The sequence below is a fragment of the Synchiropus splendidus genome, chromosome 9, assembly GCF_027744825.2.
Source record: "Synchiropus splendidus isolate RoL2022-P1 chromosome 9, RoL_Sspl_1.0, whole genome shotgun sequence".
Lineage (NCBI taxonomy): Eukaryota > Metazoa > Chordata > Actinopteri > Syngnathiformes > Callionymidae > Synchiropus > Synchiropus splendidus.
Window position 1 is genome coordinate 20049003 of NC_071342.1, and position 25100 is coordinate 20074102.

Here is a 25100-nt window from a genome sequence, read left to right on the forward strand (position 1 = left end):
TCATACTTTCTTTGGAGTTGTGAAATCCCCCAACGGTACAGAGCAATAGCACAAGCTGCCTGACAGCAGGTGAAAAAGTTCCCACTGACGTCAATTACTGCAGGAATCAAACTTATTCAGGGAGTCGGTGACTTTAGGAGGACAAAAAGAGTCCACAACAAAGGGACCACAGTGTTTTCTTTGCCTGAGAAGGGGGGATTTGAGCCTCTGTGAAGTTGCGCCACGCCGGCGAACCAAAGTACTGCGAGAGCTGAAGTTTACAGACACACAGAGTTTCCGGGACAACAGAGTGTAAGCCATCACCAAGGTGACATGTATGCTACGCATGGCGACAGAGCACACGTGTGGAGTTAAACTCGTCTTGGTGGCAGTAAAATTGACCTGCTGCTCCTGCGACTGGCAGCGCACAGGCTTCCGTGCTTAATCCGCAGGTCTTTGAACCATCAGAGAGGCCCTAGAGTCAGGGATTTGGATGAGCTGAACTCACACGCTAGGATCACTGGGAGCACACCTACCAACAAAGGTGGCGACAAAAGTATGCAATTACATCCCACAGCTGTCGACCTAGCGAGGGTCATTAATTCAAAATACATTGGCACTTGGACCACCACCAGGAACCCAAAAACATGTGGAAACATAAAAGCAAATAAATGAAATGAAGACTCATTAAGAGACCCCAAATCAATCTGTTTTAGGTCGCTAATTTGTGAGTCACTGCACCGTAATTATGACAGACAGAAGCCATTGCCTGAGAAAATAAACAGAGTCCGACACACAACATTAAGCACAAAGAAGGCATTGTTGGCTGGAGTACTGCATTTATAACCGTATTCTGATTTGAAGTCCAACATTCCCAACTTTTCACTTTTGTTTCTGTCCAATTGAGCCCAGATTCTGTCAGCCACAAGGTCTTCGAAAGTGCTTGAGCAAACATGACTGCACATTGCTGGAGTGCTTTTGAGGAATGAAACCTGAGCAGGGATGACGTGGAGGACCAGATACTTAAACAGAAATAAAATATCACAACTGCTGACATGGGTGGTTGAAGACTTCTGGGATGTGCTTTGGGAGACGATAGATGTTTCTCCAAAAGGGAGTTTAACAATGGTTTGTCACTGGTGAAATAGTAAGAAAAAAAAAAAAGTTATGCAACGGCTCTGCAACTGATCCGCTGCTCTTTGGCTAATGCACATCCAATTTCAAAAGGGTCCTCCTCCAGCTTCCCCAGGTCGAGTACAGGAGTTTTGTTCATGACAGATTGAGGATGCTTGTGTAATCTCTGGTATAGTGATGACTGCTGCACAGACAATGCATTCATTCACCACCCTGAATCTTCAAACACAGTCAAGATACCTTGTGTTTTTGTTTGGTTTTAGCATGCGGTTAGCGTTGCCCAACCACTTGTGGACGTTCGAGATTAAGCCTAGTAAGCATTGGTTACATAATTGAATTGTCATTTCAAAGTTGAGTTAATGCTGGATGAAGCTACATCAATGATGAGTCGGCAACTGCAAATTCTTTCAGAATGTCATTACATTTCACAAGCTCCATTTAGACCTAAAACACCAAACCACTGACATCACATTGTTTTTCTCAGTTTTAAATTGTTTTCCCAGGCTAAACAATTTAGACATATTGTGTCCATGCTAAGTGAAGGCAAACAAAACTACAATTCGCCAGAAATATGTCCATTCCAACCAGAACTACAGGATGACTTTAATGTACTGAGTTACGTCTTCTTTTAATCTTGTGCAGCACGTGTAGCTCAGTGACACTTGACTCTATAGCAGACATGGAAAACTGGTTTGGTTTGTCGCCCAGCTCAGAACTCTTCATGAGTCTTCAGAATAAATTAATCTCTTCTCCGAGGCCTTGGAAAGCACTCAGCATGTTTGGGAGTGTATGGTGGTCTGTGGCAATCGCATGAAGCGGCAGGTTGAGATTGGAAAAAGAGGCTCGACAATAACACACTAAACAAACTGGAGTGTTGTCTGCATGCTGGGGCAGACTGATCTCAATTATTAGTGTAAGCTTTTACGGTTGCCAATCTGTGGTAAATAAATAAGTGGAGGCACTATGACTTGTATATCACTCAGCAGTAAGTGGAGGGTAAAATGAGGAGTGATGGCAGTGGAAAGGTTTGGACTGTCACTCATTACCAGGGCTATGTAAAGAACAGGAACTGACTGGCAGCGTGTCGTTGCAACATCTGCCAAGACGTGACAAGCTCACAGCACAGAGGAAAACAGGTGACAAGTTTTCTCACGGCATCGCTGCGCTATGTAAACAGTTAGGCTCAGACATAAACTTCCTCGCAACAGTGCCTGGCACCGGCCCCAGTCTATACCTCCTCCCAGCCACTTGGCCTGCTAAGCTCTACTCAGACCCTGTTTCTGCTGCCTTCAAGAGCCCTGTAAATTCCATCAGTGGATATAGGATTATATATTAAGCTTTTCCAAAGCCGTTGCTCTTAATTAACTAAACAAACTATTTTGCCTGACAAGTTCCACAGCACGACTTAACCCAAATGTATTCCCAAAGTCCAGTGCAAATGTGACTCTTGGCTGGTCGAGGTCCATTTTCCATACACATGTGTACACAGAGCCACCGCAGCCGGAAATAAAATTAGCAGCAAAATACACAAGAGGAAAAACTATCCATGTTAAGTGATCAAATGCATTGCTTTTCCTTTCATTTGATTTACTTGTGAAGGCTGATCTCAGAGGGACTTTTGACACAATCTTCATCTCTCCGCGTCCGCCACAGATTCCTCGTAAGATCAGCAGTCAAGTTTTGACACGAGTCGTGTAGCAGAGGAGGAATGCTTCGGTGGAGGTTGGCGTGTACACTGACAGGATTCAGCCACCAGTTAGGAGAAAGGGGATTTCACAAACAACCGGGGAGGTCAACAGAAGACGGCTTCCTCCCTAAATTCCTCTATGAACCGTAATGATAGCCACAAAATATCTCGCTTTACTCAAGAAATTAAAACCTCTGAAGACATTTGTGCCAAGTACATATAAATATTTACGACATGAGATGGAGGCACAGAACAAAACAAAACAAAAGAAAAAAACCTTGATGGCGGGATATGACACAATACGATTTTCAGCTCAACCCTGATACAAAACATGAGAAATCGCTTGCAATGAAAACAATTCCTAGAAATATATGGGGCAGCAATATAGAGGAAATGAAAACTCAAGATCATTAATCACACTGCAGTTGTTCTGGTGGAGCCACCGTACAGAGAGGAGTCGGTGTTTACATTCCTCAAAGTGGATGTGATGGTATCAGGTGGATGAGAAGGGCAAGATTGTCGAGGGAAGAAACTATTATCTCACGTACTTGCACGTCTGCCAAGGCCACGATGGTGCGCTGTAAACTGATATTTTAGCCATCTGCAAAAGCAATGGACAAACCCTTCTTCGTTCTCTTCAGTCGAATTGAAACTAGGAGTGATATTAGCAGCAGCTCCGAGAGGCTGTGTCAGTCAAACAGCGCCGGCCTCCTGACACCCAATACTGGGAAAGTACCTGTCCTCTGTTTTCACCACGTCTCATAGCATGAAGTGAGATGTTTAACGGGATTAGAAGTCAACCAAGAGAGAGTTCAACAATGAGGATTAACAACAGCGATTCACATGCCATTGAACTGCTTGGAGGGGAACTTTACACTCAAGCACGTGTCAATCCAAGAGGAAGATGTCATGATCCAACACAGAGAACGCTGTCAAAAACACACCGGAAATAATCAATCTGAGAAAGGATATTCGGCCAGCTACAGTCTGCCTTGTCATATAGTTTTACAAAGAATACAAACCTATCCTATATTTAGGATGTACAGAGGCAGAAAGTTCCACTCACCACAGGTGACTTTCAGCACATGTTGGGTTCAGCTGCACGGCCTCTTCGCCAACTCTCTTTCCTAAGAGACATAACATCTATATTGAGTCAAATGAAGCTGTAAAAAGGTAAATTGCCCTTTGATTTAAAAACAACAACAACAATTGAGAGCTGAACAGACATCTAAATTATAAAGCACTTTGTATTTAATCTGATCTATTTATTATCAATTTCTGGCCACGTGAATCACAGTGTCTGTAATGGTCTGTATTTCAAGTTTCTAGCCGTTTCTTCTACACCACCATGTACTTGGAACTTGCAGTTTTTGCTAATCAAAAAAGTAATCATACTTAAATAAGACTAAAAAGTGTAATAGAATAAAAAGAGTAGGGGCACGATTAAAACTATTAACTACTATTAATAAGAGATGAACATAAAGACCAGACTAAAACCAAAAATGCCAGCAAAACTAACACGAATGCAGAGGAGTGTTAGTTCTCACATCATAGAGTATGATAGAAGAATGCCATTTAGAAGTTAGACAAACACAAGACAGGATTGAGCCACAATGGAAAGTGTCATCTGCTCTATTAATACCAGTGTGAATGTCAAGGTGTCAAGTCATTAGATGTGAGCAGGAAATAACAGCTCCAATTACGTACATAAAGGACGACAGAGGACAGGTCAAATCGCTGCGTGTACTGAACGTAACCAGACGTCCACATTAGTTTTAAAAGGGCAAGGTTTGTGGCCTTGAATCACATGAGCACTACAATGTAGAAAAGTAATGTGGATTACCACTTTCTGCGTGGATCTTCTTGTCTTCCAGCTCGGTGGTGACATCATGAACATCGCAGTAAGCTCGAATCAGTCTCCAGAGGAATGTAGAGTTCTGTCCAAACTGGAGATGCAGACGCTATTGAGCATAGCTTCATGAGAAAGTTAACAGGTTTGATTGATAGCAAACCTCTTCTTGGTGCTGCAGGAGGATTGCCAGACTCTCTTTCTTGTCAGATTCGGTGCCATGGTGGAGAAAATCAATCCTCTCACGGAGGTCGACAAGTTTCTGGTCCTTCAACAGCTGCTCTTCATCACTCAGTTCTACATCGCTTTGGTCCTCGTCCTCAGAGTCTGTCAGTGCAGTGATGTACCTGTACACACAAAAATAGCAGAATCGGTTCGACACTTTCCTCTTTCAGGGCAATTCAGCTTGGAGAGTCACACCACAGGTGAGGAAGGGAAGAGAGTGCAGGCAGATGACGACAGAGTAGGGCCAAGGCTGAGGCCTCTAAGGACCGGAGTGATCACCGCCATCATGTAGGAGGAGTTATTCCACCAAAAGCGGAAGCTGTTCCACGTTAATTCTAGTCAGTGATCCAGTTTCCACTGGAAGCGCTGTGACGTTGCGCCGAGCGGCCCAGACGCGTAGTGACTCTAAGATGCACACAGCACTTCTATTTTTGTTGATGAACAAACTGCGTTCCCATCAATCTGGGGTACAAACAACCGTTCAGGCAGGAAGTTGGTCTGGAAAAGTGAAGTTGATCCAGTACACTTTCAACGCAAAACCCCAGGTGCTAACTTAAAATTACATTTCACTCTGAAGCATCATCATGACTGCTGAGCCAGTGGAGCCAGCGGCAACAAGATGATTTCACTGGAAACTTGACTCCACAGACTACAAGGAAAATGATCAAATAAAGAGGCAGCGTGCAAGACATGGACAGTACAGCTAATCCTTAACTGGAGTTCAACAATTTGTGAGAGTTATGTCTTAGAACTAGACGCCTCTTGAAGACACCCCATACTGAGATACGTCAGATGCTTAACTTTTATACAGAATAAAGTAAGGATATCCTGATTCTTCCTCCCGCTTTCCATAGCTTAGTTTGTGTCTTATGAATCAGAAGACAAGTCATTTCATTGTCAATATTCCACGACCCTGCATCAACAGGAGACCTTTGCTGGAAAATCCAACACCTTTTTAACCAATTTCGTGGTGAAGAAAAGAACCCAAACAACTCCAGTAAGCTCGATAAATGTACTTTGATGGCAATTACTGTCAGTGAACTGGGAAAACAAGAACAAAAACATGAGACAACAATGACAATATTTTTTAGAGTTCCTATGAATTAGTGGTTCAAGATGTACTTTGTTGGCGCTTATCTCTCCATTAGAACCATGGGTGGTAATCTTCAAGCAATAAACACAAAAAACTACAATCTACCTAGTAGATATAGACATAGCCCTAAATGTCTCCTTTATTGGAGTGGTTTTTAGACTGTAGCAGACTGCTCCATTCTGATGTACATGCAGTAACCCTAGAAGCCCTCTCTGTACTTCCCCGAGCCACAAGACCAACAAACAATGAGGAAACAAATACAAAAACTTGGCTGTATTCCAAAAATTTGGTACCTCAAAATGCAGGAAATAGTGCTCCAGAGAGATATGAATTCCAAAACTTTCCAGGGGAAACCAGAGCCCACCCCTACAATACTTGCACCGCTGCATGTAACTTCTTCGGAAAAAAAAAGGGGGACTTGCCTTTAAAAATGAAAACATTGGGGGTGTTTAGGAATGACCTGAGAACTGAGTCAGTCCAACAACAGTGTTGGACCTTGAAGGTTGGAGCTGGAGATACCGTGGAGAAAGAGAAGAATCAATAGAATTATCGATAGAAACAATTATGAAGCAGTAAAACAAAATTGACCTGGGGTAGAATCCTGCTCAACAATATCCTAAACATTAACATCGCAAGGAGGAGTTAATTTAACAAGGATTTTTAAGACTTGTTTATATGCTTAACGCAGGCTACAAGGAATCAAGTCTTGCTTACTTAAAAGGGTCATTCAATCATCGAAAACTTCATACTTGAAGGCTTTGCTTGCAAACACAAAGAGATTCGTCAGGGTGCGGCACCCAACACTTGTTTGGACGCTTTACGCTGCCCTTTCAACTTCTGTAAGTATATTCTGACACCATGAGCTACCACTTGAGATGCAGTTGTAAAAAAACAAAAAGGTGCGCTAATGGTTCAGGTACAAAATAAAAGGCACGCACAAAGGGCAAAATATGAACAGCCTCAATTAAGTGTTGGCAGCGACTGAACGTGCGTCATTGGTGGTTAAGGGAATATTCTCGGCTCCGAGCCATAGTTCAGGGATGTGTCGGAGCGGGTCACAGACAGCTAGAGTACAGACCCGAGCGGTACTTCAAGCCTCAGGCTGCGTGCATAAGGGCATCTGCAGTTGATAACACATCTGATGCATATAAACAGATGAACAACAGACGGTGCTTTCTACGAAAACTCCTTCCAAGAGGACAAAGAACATAAACACCTCCATGTGAAATACATTCCCTTTTATCACCTTATCTCAATGGCAAAAAAGAACAAAAAAAACACCATTTCTTGAGGAGTTACAGACATGAAGCTGTTTGGCACTAAATACATTTCAGGCATATGGCATAAAAAGTGAAGTCTTGGTACCAGTGAAGCAGCCCACGCAAAACAGTGTGAAAGACTATGGTAGATGACACTTCTCAAGTACTCTCGGCTCTGATTCTTGTTTTGACATGAACACCAAACGCTAAGATCTGTATCACCGTCTTCTTGTCCTACTTTTTTTTTTTTCAAAACAAGAATTGTCTTTTAATATCCACTGTGACATGCACTGAGTTGGATCACGTCTATATGCGTGAAGTGACTAAGTTTAAACCTGACCGTGTGTAATGTGCAAGGGGCGTGACAAAAAATAATCAATATGGCCATCATCGATGCCCCACCTTGCATGATGTGATTGTAAGTATTGAATCTCAATATTGAAGTATTGATATTTTTTATGAGTAAAAAAAGTGCATTTTATGTGATTCCTATACCAATATTGTATTGAAAAGAAATGTGTCCAACAAGCAAGGAGAGACATCATAAGTGAAGCAGAGAAATACACATATTCTGAAGCAAATCTCTGCGAATTTCTGAACCCTTTGGTTCCTATATGAAGGAAGAACAAGACAAGAACATGGCTGACACAGCTTTTGGTTCAGAAAGTGGCCATCAGGTTGATGGCCTCAAGGAGTGCTAGTTGTTAATTTAGCCGATGTGGTAGCAGCCAGGCAAGACAAGATTGCTTAAAACAGGATTTGACGCTGCATGCTTTGCAGCATCATTCCTCCTAGACTTCATTGAATCTTAGTTTTAATCTTGATTTGTCTTAAGACTGTCATTTCAGGATCGTATGGCAAATCCAATCCGAAATCCTGCTCTAAATCCTAACCCCTGAGCAAACCTCAGAAGATCAAACCGATTATTGAGCAATGCACTGCAGCTTAAGAAAATGTGAATGGGTGTGCATTCATCTTTAGACTGCCAGGAACGGTCTTTGGCAAAGTCTGTCTCAAAACACAAACCGAGGGATGCTTTGGAAAAACCAGGCTAAGCTTCAGTTGTGGTAAGACGGCCATTTTTTTTTTGGGGACCTGTGTCATTCATTCACTCATTCCCTAATTCATTCAGCCTTTTGTCCTTTTATTCATTCAGCAGTCTGTTTTATCTGCCTCCCTGCAGTTATTTACTCAGTGGAGCTGGAGAGACTGGCAACACAGTACTGAGAGATCAGCGCATTCCTGTCACGCCATTCCACGGCTCATGAATCAGTTGAAAGAAGAAGGACGCGAAGATCCACTTGTATTGATGTGCCTGTTTGTATTACATAAAGAGTATACTAATGTTTGTGCATGAGCGGTGTCATCATTGCAATGTTGCCAGACCCAACATGTCTTAATATCTGGACCCAGCAGCGTCATTTTGAGCATCTCATTTCTGCACACAGACCAGCGAGGGCCTCAAAAAAGCGGTTCAACAGACATTCGGAAATCCATGGATGGATGAGCATGTTGAGAGGAAATCAGCAACAGAAACTAACATTCTAATTCTTTGGGTGAGTCATCAATTCTTCATTGACTGAAAAAAAACTGGAAGTGCAATGTTCACATGAACATAAACAAATCTGGTACATGATACATGTAATATATGGAAAATAAATAAAAATTGGAATTGACCAGCAGTATGAAGATCGCTAAAGCATTGACTTTTATTTTACATTACACCGAATTTACTCACATTTAACACCATAAGGCTACGAGTACACAACAAGTACACAACTTCATTTTGATATTGTCTCAAATCATGCTATATTTTCATAGAATGTCACTGAAATACAGCCATAGAGCTTTAACACAAATGTTTATTTTCATCATGCACACTATATGACAATGAGCCCATTGAGTTCAATTCACTTCATGGTGTTATCACAAGCTGGAGGGGTTCATTTGCAGCGCGACTCCAGGGGAGACTGACGATTCAACAGCCCAAGAGACACTGACAGGAGCTTTCAATAGAGTGAAGGCAAGCTCCCCAGTTACATCATTCAAAACAAAGCAGAGTTACCATCCCAACATCAGTGCAACACTGAACATGCAGCGTCGCTCTTTCACTGGTAGCTGTGGCGACGGGGGACTGAACCGGGTAAGTGGAGAGAATTGCATTCTCCTTTGAGTCTCTGAGAAGAACAAATGACCTTTTTCTGTGACTAGCAACAACAAAAAACTGTTTCACCTCAAAAGAGAAAACTGTCTCGGGTGAATGCAACCTCTTTCGAGTTGACATCAAATCCAGCTGTGGCAATGACTATAACTTAATAATTATTGTCCGATATCGGCAGGACCTTCACTCTGCAGGTACGTTCATTTTTAGCTGCTTTCCAGATTAACAGCAACTATCTGCTGAGCCAATACCTAAGTGTTCATCACCAGATGCATTGCTCGTCACAACCACTAGATGGCGGCAAAATGCTCCCAATATGATGCTCAAAAGAAGTTTAAATTTGAGGTTAAAGAACTGAACGGCGGACGTAAAATATATAATATAAAGTCATATCTAATGGTCACAGAACAGGGATTAAAAGGGTTATTTACTCCAAAACATTATACTTCTGTAATGTGTTGTACGAATTTGGTGGCTTGTGCACAGTTGTGCTGCAAAAGCGGGTCGACATCACAGGGATGCTTGACTAAAGCCATTAATCAAAAGGCAGACAATAAACCCCTTCTCTCATTTTCGAACACTCTGGAGAGTGTTGATCGGACTTGCCCGTCCAAACAAAGGTGACACATAAATCAGCTTAAATCAACAACTCTCCAATGTCACCATTTCTTGTTTGTTGGAATGGGAAGAGAGAGAAGTGGTAATGTCTTTGAGCTACTGTGCTACGGTGTGAATAAACTCAGTGGGAACTGCTCTGTTCTGACTTACAAGTTGCTACAAGACACGTTTAACGCGGCGTGATTGATGGGTCTGCAAGGAGGTAGCTCAGAGGAAGCCACTCTGACATGTGAGGAGTGAGCTGAACGGGTGAAACGTTCAACCTTTCACATTTTCACATGTTTGATCATTGACACTCTCCGGCTGCGTCATTTTGACATTATGTCACCAACTCTGCACCGCTTTCTTTTGAGCTCTTCAGCGGATGTTTTTGCTTCATGACAGCTCAACGGCAACAGCAGGCGACAGGCCAAGAGCCTCACAGAGGGAATAAAAGAGATATTGAATACAAAAAAAAAACAGCAGATGCAACATAAACGGCTCAATTAAACACAAACACAAATTTAATTGGACGATAAAACTGGTTCGTACTTGCTTCGCTTGACAGTTTGAGTTAATTGAGCTTCATTATGTTCCAGCTAAACAATGTCAGCTTATTTAGGTGTTTAGGAAATTCAGCTGCACGTGATTCCACAAAAGTGTTCCACGTCTAATCTCCATTTCGGTGCTGTTCCAGATCACCATCTCAGTCCTTGGAACTTCGGAAAGATTGGTCACACATTGTTTCTTACTGACTTCCTACAGTGTGTTTAAGTGAGTTCCAGAAGGCTCCTGCCACCCACTGCCCTAGTGAGGTCATCTGAATTTGACCATATATGATATATTTGATATTTCAAGTTCCAAAGGGTATCTAATTACAGAAAAAATAAACATAGGACAACAATATTATGAAAAAAATAACTCTATATGGGTGGAAATTATCTGCTTGGGGGAGGTCAGGGCTTCCAAGTGCATCAGTATAGGCAGGGCCCACAAAAGAAGTCATGACCGAGCGGCCAATACCAAATACAGCAGAAAATATCAACATTCAGCAGTGATATTCGACTGAAAACAGAGAGGGACGATTCAGTTTTGAACACATTCTCTGTTATTTGTTGACTTTGATACTGACAATGTTGAGAACTGACAACTGTCAATTTCATTTTGTTAGTTGTTCTTGTAAACAACAAAGAACAAAAAAATAATATTTGTCTTTGCTTGCATCTGTACAATGCAGCCACATCCAGTTTTTTTTTCACAAATTTGAATGATATTTGAAATTGAATTACATTTTAAGGCTGTTCTAAACTTTTTTTCCTCCACTGTATTTACCAAACTATTGCATGGCCGTATGCACTTGTTTTCAAGGCAGTAAAAAGTTGAATTAAATGTTTGCAAACATACATTTTGTACTCAGCAATAAATACTTTAATCTGGCTAATCTTTAAAGTAATCTCAAGCTTCAGATTTCAACAAAGACGCAATGATAGCACTTTGAATTACACAACTGTGTAGCGTTAGACACTCCTGCCAAGTCCAACACACCTGAAGAGGTCTGGGACTTGAGGATTAGCAGGGCAACGTCAAGACCTTCTGCCTTTCTCTCTCTTTTCATTTCCGCTCTCCCCCACACCCTTGTCCAAATGACAGAGCAGCACAACGTGCTCTCTCATTACAGTAGGTGTGGAGTTTGATGAGATTTCTTTGAAAGTATGAAGACTTTGGTTACAATTAACATGTTTGATGTGGCAGACACTCGCCTTTATCTACAACTAGGCACTAGGAGAAGGCAAGTATTTTATTTACTTGAAGGAAACTCTTTTAAGAGCTCCGCATTCATGTTTGTATTTTAACAGTGGAGACCACTTATGCACTTCAATTCTGAAGCAAGCATTTCCTGTATCAAGATAAAAGACAATTATCATTCATTGAAAGCAATTATTTTGTCATTTTAAGTCTGGGAAATTTTAGAGGTATTAACGTAGGAAATGTTTGAGGCTTCAACCTCTCTTTCTGCTCAAGGTGATCAGGTATAGCTGTGTAAACTTGCCCAACGGTTGAAAATTGCATTTAAAATGGGAGAAGTTAAATTATATTTTAAAAGCCAATAGGGAAATGAGGTGAAATATTTTAAAGGGAACAAATGATTTCTAAAACATGGAATGTAATAATATACATTTTTTAAAATGATCATGAATTAAAAATAAAATTACTACATTTTTGAATTGAAAAAGAAACTACAGCAAAAGGTATATATGTTTGGAAATACAGCAGATAATTTAGGATTGTCTTTAGGACATCCTAGATTAGGATTGTGCAAAACAAATAGTATGATTAAGGGAAATATTAAAGCAAATATAAAAAGTTAAAAAAAAAAAAAAAAAAAAAAAAAAAAAAAAATATATATATATATATATATATATATATATAAATAAGACAAATATAAAAGCTGGGGTGACAATATAAATAAATAATGTCTATAAAGCAGAATTTGAGCAATATTCAATGCAATTTCAGTAAAGGATAAAAAAAAATAAAAATAAACACTGAGCACAGAATGTAGGGGGGGTATCATACACTAAATATAGTCACAAGCATATAGGTGAATAAAGACAGCAAATGAGCATTTAATAGTCAGTTTTGGACAATGCATCATAACCCAGAAAAGCACAAAGAGACCGCAAACCTCCACCAAGCTGCTTCAGTCCATCTGGATTCTCGGATCCTGACATTGTTCCGCATCACCCCCAAAATTGATTCATTTGTTCCTTCAACCATTTCACATAATTCCTGAAAGTTTTATCTGAATACATTTGTAAATTTGTTATTTTTTGTTATTTTGTTAAGTTATTTTGAACACAGACAACAGCCTTGAGAAAACAGACACCTACACAGAGGTAATTTGACCTTAAAAAGGTGTAATTCACTCTATAATACAAAAGAAACAAAACAGTAAGAACCATAAAAACCTAAAGGAAAAACTTGAATGACAATATGTTGAATGACACATTTCAAAACTCATCAACCAAATAGAGTAAATATGAGCACCCAACGTGTGAGTGAGACCTAATCTGAGTTGAACTTGGTGTTCACTCTGTGTTCTTTGTGTTGTAGTTGTAAAAAATGTGCTGGAGGCGCTTGACTAATCAAAGTGAGGACAGTTGCAGCGGAGGGGGGAGAAGAAGGGGGGCAAGCTCCTCTGATCTAACGCTCACTGCACATCTGACTGTGTCAAGTGTAAAAAGCAGCACCAGTGTCTTCCTGGCAACGAGCATGAAAACACATCCTACTGAGAGAGCACACCAGGTAATCCAGGTCGTGCCCTTTCCTGAGGCCTGTCTGCTCGCTAATATCTATGAAAAAAAATCAAAATTTGGAACATTTCTAGCAGATTAAAATACATAACACATCCAGTCACGTCCAAGACAAACAGGGCTCGGCTACGCTGTTGCAGAAGAATAGTTTAATCATCATCATCACTCAGCTTTGAATTGAAAAGAATCTGTTTATCTTGACGGAGCTGGCTCGGGTTCAAGGTTCTTGGCTGGAGACAGAGGTGGTTGACTGGGCATGTGCTGCTCCTTGATTAGTTTTATGTTCACAACAGATCCCGAGGCCAATGTGCACAACTATAACTGAGCAAACACACTACACCAGTGGGCTGGGCCTTTCTCATCCTCAAATAAAAGTCAGATTATTAAGTTTTATCTTCTGAAGAAAATAAACCTGATTATTGAGATAAAAAAAAAACAATATAAAGTGACAACCTTCCATTTTCTTATCCTTGCAACAAGTGACAAATTATCTGATCCCACAGGTAGCCAGTTATTGAAACGGATATTCAAAGCAAAGTTCAAATAAGGACTTCCTTACACATTGCCTAAAATGCCTCCTTAATCTGTTTCGTGTTGCATTTACATTAGATCTTTTTTTTCAAGCGTTACGATTTTTTTAACCGTTTTTTGCGGGGATAATAAACTCTAGAAGATGCTCTCCCTGTTGTCCAGCAGAGGGCGCCATTTAAACGTTGCACTCGTCAGAGCGTTTTAAAAAGATATTCTTTTTTTGTTTTACCTTTATGAGGTAAAATAGAAATCCAGCAATTAACACTCAACAAGCTGATGGGTCAGTGTAACAGAAAATAACAATGAATTTCCACAGTTTCGAATTGCAACAGTTGCTCTACTTTATCATAACTATGTCACAACAATGATTCCAAGAACTATTTAACATAACTCAATTGAGTATTTTTTTAAGATTAGTGTTTCCTTAATTACTCCAAAGGACATTGCAAAGAATGCTCAATGCGCATTTTAATCCCCCAAAACTCAAGGCAGAAAACACAATATAGCAACAAATACTGTATATAATAATTACTCTCCAGCGGCGCACTAACAGGTGCAACATGTTCCGGTACTACCCGTTTTATACGGTACGTCTGAAGAACTAAAAATGGGCAGGAAAGATGAAAAGGTTGTGTTCCTTGAATGACCTTCTCGACTGTAACTGTAGAAATGTATAGTGAAGTCATCACTGGTTTGATCAGTAGGCATGGTTTTCCACACTAAGCTGATGGGACATTTCTCATGCTGGATAGAACTTCTTCCAAACTACTCACCCTCCCTCGCTCTCTGCTTCTTCTGAGCTCATACCCTGAGGTCTGGTTACAGCGATGCTCCCCGATGTCCGTTTCCTGCGTGTTGGCGTGGTTCGGTGTTGAGATCCGGCTCTGCGGGCCTCGGAGGCGTCCCGTCCTCTCAGCTCGCCCCTGACCTGATCGTGCAGGGAGGGAATGGCGCTCTTCAAGGCCTTCATCTCGTCCTTCAGCTCCGACACACACTGGATCAGGGCCTCGAGGCGGTGGAGCACCTCCAGCTGTCCCCTCGACACGTCAGGGCTGCCGTCCACCATCATGAGCTCGGCGCCTTGTCCACTCGCTCGGTCGAGGAAGAACGCAGGGCATGACGCTCGTCTTTTAGACTTGTAGTTCTTATAAAAGACGACGGCCATGCTGATGCCGGCGACCCCCGCCAACGCTCCCAGAACCAGCACCTTGCTGTCTGGCTGGGCCATCCTGCCAAACTGCACAGAGAAGAACACCATTTGGAGCAACTCTTGAAATCTCAACAAAAAATCATCACTACCAATCAAATCAAGGTCTTTTTTTGATGTTTTGAAGGATTATAAAAATTATAAGATGGGTGGAAATGACCATAAAAAGTTGAAGAAATTGTTAATGAAAGCCAATGAGTTTCATAGAGGAGGAGAACCAGCAAAAGTCTCAACTGCGTTTCACAATAAAAGCAACAGAACATTCCTTCCTAGTCCAAAACGTTCCTTGCTATGTCGATAAATGTCAGAATCTAGTTCAACATTTGCTAAAGAAAGTTAGGCATGAAAGCAACATGTAACTTTTATTATATTCGAGAGGGACATCAACCAGCCTCAACTGTTTCCCTCAAGACCTTTAATGTCTCAAACAATGCATTGATCAATACCAGATTGTTTAACACTTTGTGGACTTTGTCCTTCATAACTCATCCTGAAGTGTGAAAACAAATACAGATGTGATATTGTTTAAAAAATGTGAGGAAAGGTTCATCCAAATTTCAAAGAGGGAAGATGGACTTTTTTAATCGCTCAATATGTGAGGTGACATGTCACAAATGCTCACATTTGTATTAGAATAACAATGTATCAATTCTTACTGAATTAGATCAGACTCCATAGATATGGAGTTGAATCGCAACTTCAAGAACTGAACTCAACAATATCCAGCACTAATAGGCTTTTAGCTAACAGGGAGTCTTAACCAAAAATCTGTTTTCATACTTTTTAGGCAGAACACCCCAGAGAACTACAAAATAAATCCCAGACACAAATCTCAACTGAAACCCTGACATAATACAGTGTAAATTTGTTACATAGGAGAAACAGATACCGCCCTAATGGCGTGTCCAAGGCATGCTAAACAGGGAAGAGGCCCTAAGATATGCAAATATCTCAACTTTGACAAACAACACAGAACCATTAAACTCCAGTGAGATGTAGCAAACGAAAAATATAATTGCCATAATGGTAAACATTAACTGCAGGCACATTATACGCTGCAAGTCTGATTCATTTTGACTTGACAAGTAGTAACTCAGCAATACCACCAGCAAGCAGGTTAATATCTGAATTAAAATGTACTTTGGAGTTTGCATTTAGCAGTGAGGAGCACCTTGAGTCATCTCTACCTCATTATAGAAGTAATTCATTGTGATCACATCTCTAATGAGTCTTCTTTGGTGATATACGGCAACAGATAAGCAATGAAACAGTCTTATATATGAAGCACAGGTTTCAATCTGGCCTATAATATGCCACATGACATCAAAGGAATGAGTAAGTAAGCACCACATAAAAAGAGTCACGCATGTTATACTCTGGCTAAAGCATGAATTATAAACGGTTGGAAGTTAAATTTGTTTTTATTTCATTTACCTATATTCCTCTAAGGTTTCCTTAATAGAAAGATATCAATAATGAATCATTTTGATCAGTTTGACATCAGAGGCGACAGACAAGCTTGCCACAAATAGCCAGAGCTCCAGCATTACACAGATCAAATCCATAAAAAACAAAGATTCATTTTTAGAATCAATTGCATAGAGACTGTGATGACATCCGGGACATCTGAAGAAGCAGTAATAGCCCCCCAAAAGCAAAAGAATAAGAAGATATATGCAATGCAATACGATCAAGGACTATCTGACAGAGGAGCCGAAGGAAGATACGACAGGGACAATGGTTGTGGTGACAGTAAACTGTACTCACAGAGCTTTTGTAAAGACTAACAAGTGATATTGCTCTTGCAACATGATATTTTGGAATGGCACACGTGGGCCGTCATCAGTCGACCTCTCATCACAGAAAGTCAAACCACAAGAAATGGAACAAGAGAATACTAAAATGAAGAATGAAAATCTGCAACTTCAGATGGATAACAAGTTTGAGAAGCTTGAGAAGACAGCAGGATTGGCCGCTACGGAGTGGGCAACATGATGTTTTCAGGTCCCGAAGAAATTAAAATTGTAGGAAACATTTTCAAAGATAAAGTGAGACCCTGAGGAGCTCGTTGTACACTGACCATGGACGAAAAACCAAACTGAAGTGATGAAATTCAAGGTACTGAGGGCAGCCTGGCAGCTTGTCCAACAGCTTGTGTTGGATGACTAAACCAGGACTACTTTCCAATCAAAGTATATAAAAATAAAAACAAATAAGTGTCAGTGGTAATCGATGACATTTACAAGATGGACATTCAGTCCAGGTAAATAAAGTTACAGGAAAAAGGGCAGAATTAATAAGGGAAGTGAAAGGTCTGATGTGTTTACCTCTGACCCATCCCACAGACTGTGCTGTGTACAAGCAAAGGAACAACTGCCAGATCGTTTCAAAGGGCACAATATGTCTATGCTTTTGCTTTCCCACTTCACGTGACGTCTCCCGACTCTTAAAGAGATCACCTGTATATTTACCGACACCTTCAGTCTGGGCTGCTAAATGAGATAATTGGATCAACATTAGCTCCTTAGCCTACAGACAACACTTTTACGAGCGTGTTACCTGAAGTAAAAGCAGTTAATTGTGAATGAAAACCGACGTTAAGTATAATAAAAACGACAACATTCCGAACTATTTGTGAATTAGCCATTTTGCGTTTCTCGTCCACAAGTAAATACTAACGTGGTAAACAAAGTTACGCGACGTAAATACAGTGTTAAAACACACTCCCGTCACACACCTGACAATGAAACAAAGGAAGCTGCGTTATGATTAAAGAAATAAATAAGGAAGAAATGATTTAAGACCTTACTGTTGATGGTAAAGGGCAGGAGCTTGGCTGGAGACCAGCGAGTTCTGTGTTGCAACGGTTAAAGGTTTCCGAGTGAAGGCGAAGACGCTGTAAAGAAAGGTTCCGCATGTAAAAGTCCGTTTTTCAATTCATGAACCAGGAGCTTCAAGGCAGATTGCATTTAAATAAATATCCGGTGTAACAAAATGACCACTTATTTATAAATAAAGAGGTGTATATACATATTATAGCGATACTTATTAGTTGAAAGTTTTAGCTGTCGTTATTATATCGAGTTTTTAAATAAACACTTTTTTTCCATTCAAGCAATATTCTTTCTATCAAACCTTTTGAATGTAGAATTTTAAAAGTAGCATATAAAGCTAATGATTATTGAGTTTGAGGCAAATGATTTTTATGAATAAAAACAAGAAATATTGCTTCGTAAAGACGATCCTTGAAGAACATGAAGAATTTATATAATGATATTTATTAATGTTGTAGATTTCACCAAATACATTAAAAGCCAACATTTTGTCAGCCAGGTGTCTACTTCATTGAAACTTGGCTGACTGTTCGTTTCGCCCCAAACCAACCAGAAATCTGAGCCTTCTGGTCTTTGTGCCATGGTGAGACTCATTTGCAATTGCAGCAACTTGATCTGCTTGTTCTTGACAGAAACCCTTCAGCCTGAGAGAGAGTGAGAACCCTTGTCATAATTTTAGTAAATATGGTCAACTAAATTGAAAAAAAAAAAAAAAACTCCTTTAAATAAGCAGAGGCCAAATATTGACTTACAAAACTAACAAACACTCAAAATTATATAGCAGTGTAGTTGCCTGAAGAAAGAAAGACAATGGGAAATGGTAGTGTATATACACACACACACACCGTTGTGTTTCACTATTTTTGTGAGGACCTCTCGTTGACAAAATGCTTTCCCATCCTCTCGCCCTTTGCCATCCAAAGCAAATGGCTAACTTTTACCAGGACGAACCAAAGTTACCCAATTATAATAAACTATAAATAAATAAACTTCTTTCACTGACGTTTCAGCCCTGTAAGCCATAACCCTTTCCCCAGCCTCTCACACTAAACCTAACCATCCAAAACAAATGGTTAAACTTAACCAGGACCCTGAACCAAACTTAAACTCAATTATAATGACCCGGATATTTTCAAGTTTTAACCCTCAAAATGAGGCTTCACGAAGTGAATGTTCTCACTCCATTGGTTAAAAACTCACACTGGTTCTCACAAAGGTAGAAGTACAAGTACACACACAAACACACACACATTAAAAACTGCCTGTGTGATAATTTCATTATAAAAACACTTGGCGAATGACACTCAACATTTTGCCTCTATTTTAAAGTTTTTTTTTTTTAAGTTTTGTTTCATTTTTGTCTTAAAATCTCCAATACACGTCATCTTCCCCCCCAAAAAACAAATGCATTCAGCTCAAATTACATTTTAGTCAATATGGTGAATATTGCTTCATTCTAAATACCATATGGATACAACGGAATTCAAGACAGAAATTGTTATTATTATATTCTTTTAATAGACAACTAAGCCCCAACAATCCCGATCACCACGTGCAGGAAACTAAGAAGCATATGCCTTGTCTTTGAATAACTTAAAAATGTTGTTGCATATAAGTATAGATTTAATACTAATGAAAAGTAACAATGGTGAGATGAATAAAGGAAGAATAAAGAGATTGACGGCTGAAACATGCAGCTGATGCTTATAGTTTGGGGCTGTAATTTCACAGAAAATATTTTTATTGAACTGAACCGACCAGGCAAAGTCATGTTACTACCTTCATTTTTAGCAACATTTACATGCCTAAATATATTTTCTAGATTTTAAGATTCAAACACTTTAATCCCCCTCACCCTGAAGAGAAGAAAACTTACCACAAGAGTTTGCTCCGCTCAATGAACCCCAGTGACCGAGTGTGAACCAGGTTTGGGAAAACAGTTACTAAATAAGCACATTATCATGTCAACCTTGGACCGTCCTCACAGCTAAAGTGAAGCTTCAGAGTCAGATTAGAGATTTCTTATTCAGAGCTATTCCAACTGTCAAAGTTTGTGTTTGCTTTACGTGCTTCTATATTTGTTCAAAATCAGGAAAAACAACATTGAACTTAACGGCCTCAGGAATAGATTGATGATGTTTGTTTGGATTCCTGAGGTCATTTGATCGGCCTCTTGCTAGATAAGCAGCGAGGCGACGGGTCCAGTTGTGGAATTAACGGAGTTGTTCATTATCAGACGTTTCATGCTAGTTATAATGGGAACACATGTTGAACAGGCTCCAGGGTGCAGAAGGTCACTTTGTTTAGCAAACATTTCAGAGCTAAATGTGAAGGATCAGTTTCTCTGACTCTGGAACTGTGGTTCTAAGTTGGTAATGGTTGGAATGTTCTGTCCAGGTTGGAGGTTAGAACTTTCGCTAGGTGGAAGAGTTCAAGTGTCTTTGGGTTTTGTTCATGAGTGAGAGCAGGATGGAGATGGTGAAGACTGTCAGGGTGAAGAAACACCAGAGGACGTCTTCTGAAAGCATCCCTGGAGAGGTGGAGTGCCCCAGGATTGACCTGGAAACACCCCATAGAGAAGCAGAAGGGTGTTTCCGAGAGCAGAATCTGGGGATTGGATAAGTGGAAAACAGAAAATGCAGGTGGCTCTTGAGTGAAGCTGCACCGAGACACGTCAACACTCATGTACGTGCAGTTTTCCTCCAGCTCGCTCAACGTTGTATTGTTCCTCGACCCACATCTGCACTCTGCCAAAACAAAAAGCCTGAAAGCTGGAGGAGCAGTTGGGCGCAGCGCCGTGGCCTTCACGTTCACCTTCAGTCAGAGATGTGGAGATAAGGCCCGACGTCCTCGCTCCCGCCGGGTCAGCGACAATCAGATACTGTCAACGCTGTCGCTTTATCAACACGTCGTGCCACAGGGGGAGGATAAAAACAACCTGGGGTAAGTTGTCAAACATCAGCTCTAAACAAGGCGTCACTATCTGAGCCACCACAGAGTGAGGCTGGATTCGGATCAGACCTTGTCAGCGAGAAGCTTGTGTGTCAACTCTTTGCAGTCTGATAGTCTAAAGAGCCGCTCAGCCAGAAAGATGTGGTCGATGTTGTGCAACAGTAATATCAAAGTCTTTCATGACAACCTCATCTACAGATCTCAATCAAGCTCAGCTGCAAGCAGCCAGTGTTCTTTTTCAAGAGGCAAATAAAAGTACCAGTGGAAGAAAGGTCGCCTGAGGACTGACTAAACCCTGGTTTGGTTTTTTGACCTGCAATTGCTTGAAAATATCAAAGCAGGTCAGGGTGCACCTGCTGCCACGCCCTTCTTCATTCATTGTTTGTTGTTTCACCCTGGAACAGGTTCTTTCATTGCTGTGGACAAATATGGAGATGAGCTCACAGAGCTTTGCTGAGGAGACGTCCCAGCGTTGTCACATTTCAGATGAATAGTGTTTTGATAAATAGTGATTAAATCAGTTGTGATTTATATATTTATACCAAGTGTTCATCTAGTCGAGAAAAGGATGAACATGAAAACATGAACTTGAGGATTCAGTCGAGTGTGAAACTCCAGTGGATATCTAAGTCCCAAGTATCTAAAGAACACACACGTCTGTTTGGAAGGTTGCTTTCCTCAAAAGAGTCTCCTTGGATGATGATGTTTGCTGATGACATATTGATATGTAGTGTGGTGGAGGAGAAGCTGAAGAGGCACTGTAGCGTTATGAGGAGAAATGCAAGTCAGCAGAAACAAAACACACCTGTGCATGAGAGGGAGGACAAGAAGGAGGAAGTATTTGGAGTGAATCATCCAGAGTGAATGGGGCGTGGGTGAAAGACGAGTCTGTATTCAGTCGAGCTGAATCTACTGAATGAATAAACCTTTATTTTGACTATTTAATGCACAATTATTAGTGATTTTGCTTCAAGCCCTAAGGTGTCTTGCACCACCCCTAAATATGAAAATGTAATACACTGAGATAGAGATTAATAATAGTACATAACTATTTACAACCAACCAAATTTTAATGTAATCCAATAACTTTTAAATATGAAGTCGCATTTCTTATTTGAAGAGGAAGTAGAGGAAGGAAGTAGTAGAAAAATTTTGAACTAAATAAATAAATAAATAATGAACCAACAATAATTTAGTTTTCGGAAATGAAGTGTTTTGTAATACAAATGTGACCGAAAATTATTTTCTGCATACACAGTTATGATTATTTAAATTTATTATTCAGATATTTATATTGCCATATTTTCTTTCTAATCGTCCACTGAAAATTATTTTCTAGCGTGAAAAAAAGTTGTCCTACTCGAGTTTAAACATCTTGTTTTATCCAACTCATCAGGGTTATTCATTTGGTAAATGTGTTGTGATAGTTTTACTTCTCAGACACATTCCTGTCTTTTTCTCCTTCCCTCCAGCAGGCGTTTATGGAAGGCCAACCGACTTCAGCAGCCTTCACGTGGCTGAGTTGCAGACAGAGTTTGTCCAGCAGGGGGAACCTGAGGAGCGAGGATGAGCTCTGTCTGTCCGACTCACGTGAGGCTGGATCACGCAGGTAACGCTGCGGCGAGTTACGCAGCGTCTGCTGTTCCCATCTGAGACACTACAGCCTCCTGCGGTGGATCAGCCAAAGATCAGACTAATCTGTTGTCTTCACGGAGGTCTGCGAAATCTGCTGAAATGATGAAGAAATGCTGAGTCATGTCTCTGTGGTCGTCTGGGGTCAAGACGTTGTTTCCAAACAACGCAACTTAAAAGTGCAATTGATGTTTTGCAGTCACTGGAAATTTGATGAGTTGGTGCTAAAACGACCGACATTAAAAATCATTTCATATCATGACATTGTCTTTTTTGCAAGTTTCTGATGACTCAAAAATGAAAACCAAATGAGACACATTGTGTTGTTTTCAGTGTTGTCAATTTTCCAGTTATATATTGACATAATTCAAACATATTTCAGTCAGATGATCATTTTATAACACGTTTTGTGCAGTTCGTTTCAAAATTATTCGACTAAGTGCAATATAAACGATTCTTAAATTAAACTTAAATTAAAAAGTGCCAGGGTTCTATTGAGTACAAAATGGAAATAATGAAAGAAAAAAAAATCTACTTATTTATTATAATGGCAGAAGTATCTTCAATGAAACATCAAATATCAATTAAAACATAGTATTTAAATCATTTGGTCTTCATAACTTTTCCCAGTTTATATTATTACAAAATAAAAATAAAAAAATAGTTGAAAATTGTATGTATAGAAAATAAGTCAAGTGAACAACAATAACAACTACAGTGATAATAATAATCATTGTCATCATCTTATTCATAAAGAACATTCCACAAACTTTACAGACACATTAAATAGTTCCACTGCAAGTCTCTAGTGTTAAAGACTGGATGAATAGCTGAGACCTGAGTTTGACTGGCCTGTAGGGAAATCCAGTCCAAACTTAGTGAGAGAAGTGTAGAAAGTAACACATACCAGCAGGTGTCATGGAATTAATAAAGCTGAAAAACTTCCCTCTGTGGCAGTAAAATGTTGACTTTATTGGAAAAGGAACTATTTATTGTTTCCTGTGATCGTGTCTGAATCACCGACTGCTTCGGAACCATGAACCCAGGTCAGGTGTTTGGACCAGGGGTTGATCTGTAGCTCAGACTGCATGAGAGGAAATGCGTTTCTTCCGTCGGGTAAAAATCGTCATGGAGGGAAAAGGAGACATACCTCAAGAGATATTTGAGAAAACCCCAAGACATAAACCAAAAACAAACAGCAACCCTCGACAGACAATACTAATACCTCACTCTCTGCCGCTTATACTGCTTATTCCGACTAGCTATGTCTACTGCAACACTGGAACTCACTGACAGAGGAAATGAAAAACATGACCGTTATAAAGAAAATGTATGGAAAAGAAACTTCAAAATTTAGAGAAGAGGAGACTTCAAAGATCAGAAGCAACACACCACTGACTCAACTCTCTTTCCTCTACTACAACTACTGCTTAAACGTCTACCACTAATGCTCAGGCGGCTTCTTATACAGATACTAAGACCAAGACCAATGCTGCTATGACTGCTACAACTACTGCCACCACTACCACCACTAAAGCCACGACTTTGACTTCTACTGGATGCAATACTGCTGCAATGAGTAGAATGTAGTGACAACTACTTCTTAACTGCTTCTTCCAGATATACACTCATATACTGTAACAACCACTACTCCATTTACATCTGCGACATCCGGTACTACTTCTAGCAAATGATCGAGTCGATGGTAATACTGAAACTTGTATACAGAGGTTGTATTCTGAGTATTTTCTTGTTTGTTGTCTCGTCGGTGACAATGGGTCGAGAGGAAAACTTTGCTGAAGGCGAATCCTTGAACTCCGCTGGACACCTCAGAAGAGCGATTGATGTGAGGCGATAGACCATAAAACAATAGATCTGCTCCCCTCTCTCTCCTCTGGTTGTACTTCTGCGGCGGCCCAGTGAAACCACCAGAGCGGCCCAGAATAGCCGAGGGCGTGGAGGAGCAGTGGACTCGCATGTGGGCTGCTGAGCTGTGGAATGGAGACTGCTTCCTCATGCATGCCGGCGGTCACAGCTCGGCCTACACACCCTCAACTATTTCTGTCCTCCTCTCTTTTCTTTTCGCCTCCCTCTGTTTTGACACACACAGCTGCCTTTCACCTCCAGTCTCAATATTGGGGAACTCTTTGGGGGCCTGAATCACACAGTATGACTCTTCTCTTTCCTTCACTACGGATGATGGAAGTTTAGTTCATTTGTATTGGGGAGCTACGTGTTTGTGCTCATTTTCATTTCTAACCATTTTACTGTGGCTAATTACTGTGCAATAAAATGTGAAATTACAAAGTGTCTATTTAAATTTAGTATAAAAACTATATAGGAGTTTCATAAAAAAGGTAAGTTGACTACAAACTATAGATAAGCATAACCAAACAATAAAAGTTTCCTAGTTACAAAAATGTGTAACATACACTATACATATACAGTAAAAAAAAAGAAATAAATATGTCATAATAAAGAATACTAATATATAGTAAATCAATGAATAGTATAAACATAATAATGATAAAATAAGGCTTAGAAATGAACAATCACAGGCATAGAAACCCAAATGTCATAAACAGGATGTACATCATCTCTATTTCTGAACTTCCAAAATAAAACATTCACTTATTCGAGCATTAA

At 40.2% G+C, this 25100-nt stretch overlaps 1 protein-coding gene across 3 annotated transcripts in view; it reads right to left on the reverse strand.

Annotated features, from left to right (window-relative positions):
- LOC128765026 (regulator of microtubule dynamics protein 2) overlaps window positions 1–19871 on the reverse strand; it is a 28044-nt gene extending 8173 nt beyond the window's left edge. The window contains exons 1-6 of one of the 3 annotated variants that reach the window (XM_053875405.1): window positions 19747–19871; window positions 17846–17932; window positions 14603–15066; window positions 4813–4996; window positions 4644–4746; window positions 3867–3927 (exon numbers count right to left, since the gene is read on the reverse strand). In XM_053875405.1, coding sequence (XP_053731380.1) covers window positions 3867–3927; window positions 4644–4746; window positions 4813–4996; window positions 14603–15057 — 803 coding nt within the window. In that variant the 5' untranslated portion in view covers window positions 15058–15066; window positions 17846–17932; window positions 19747–19871. Of the gene's footprint in view, window positions 1–3866; window positions 3928–4643; window positions 4747–4812; window positions 4997–14602; window positions 15067–16223; window positions 16293–17840; window positions 17933–19746 lie in introns of those variants that run through there. The other 2 variants (XM_053875406.1, XM_053875404.1) reach the window with 2 other exon arrangements.
- Window positions 19872–25100: the final 5229 nt, after the last annotated feature.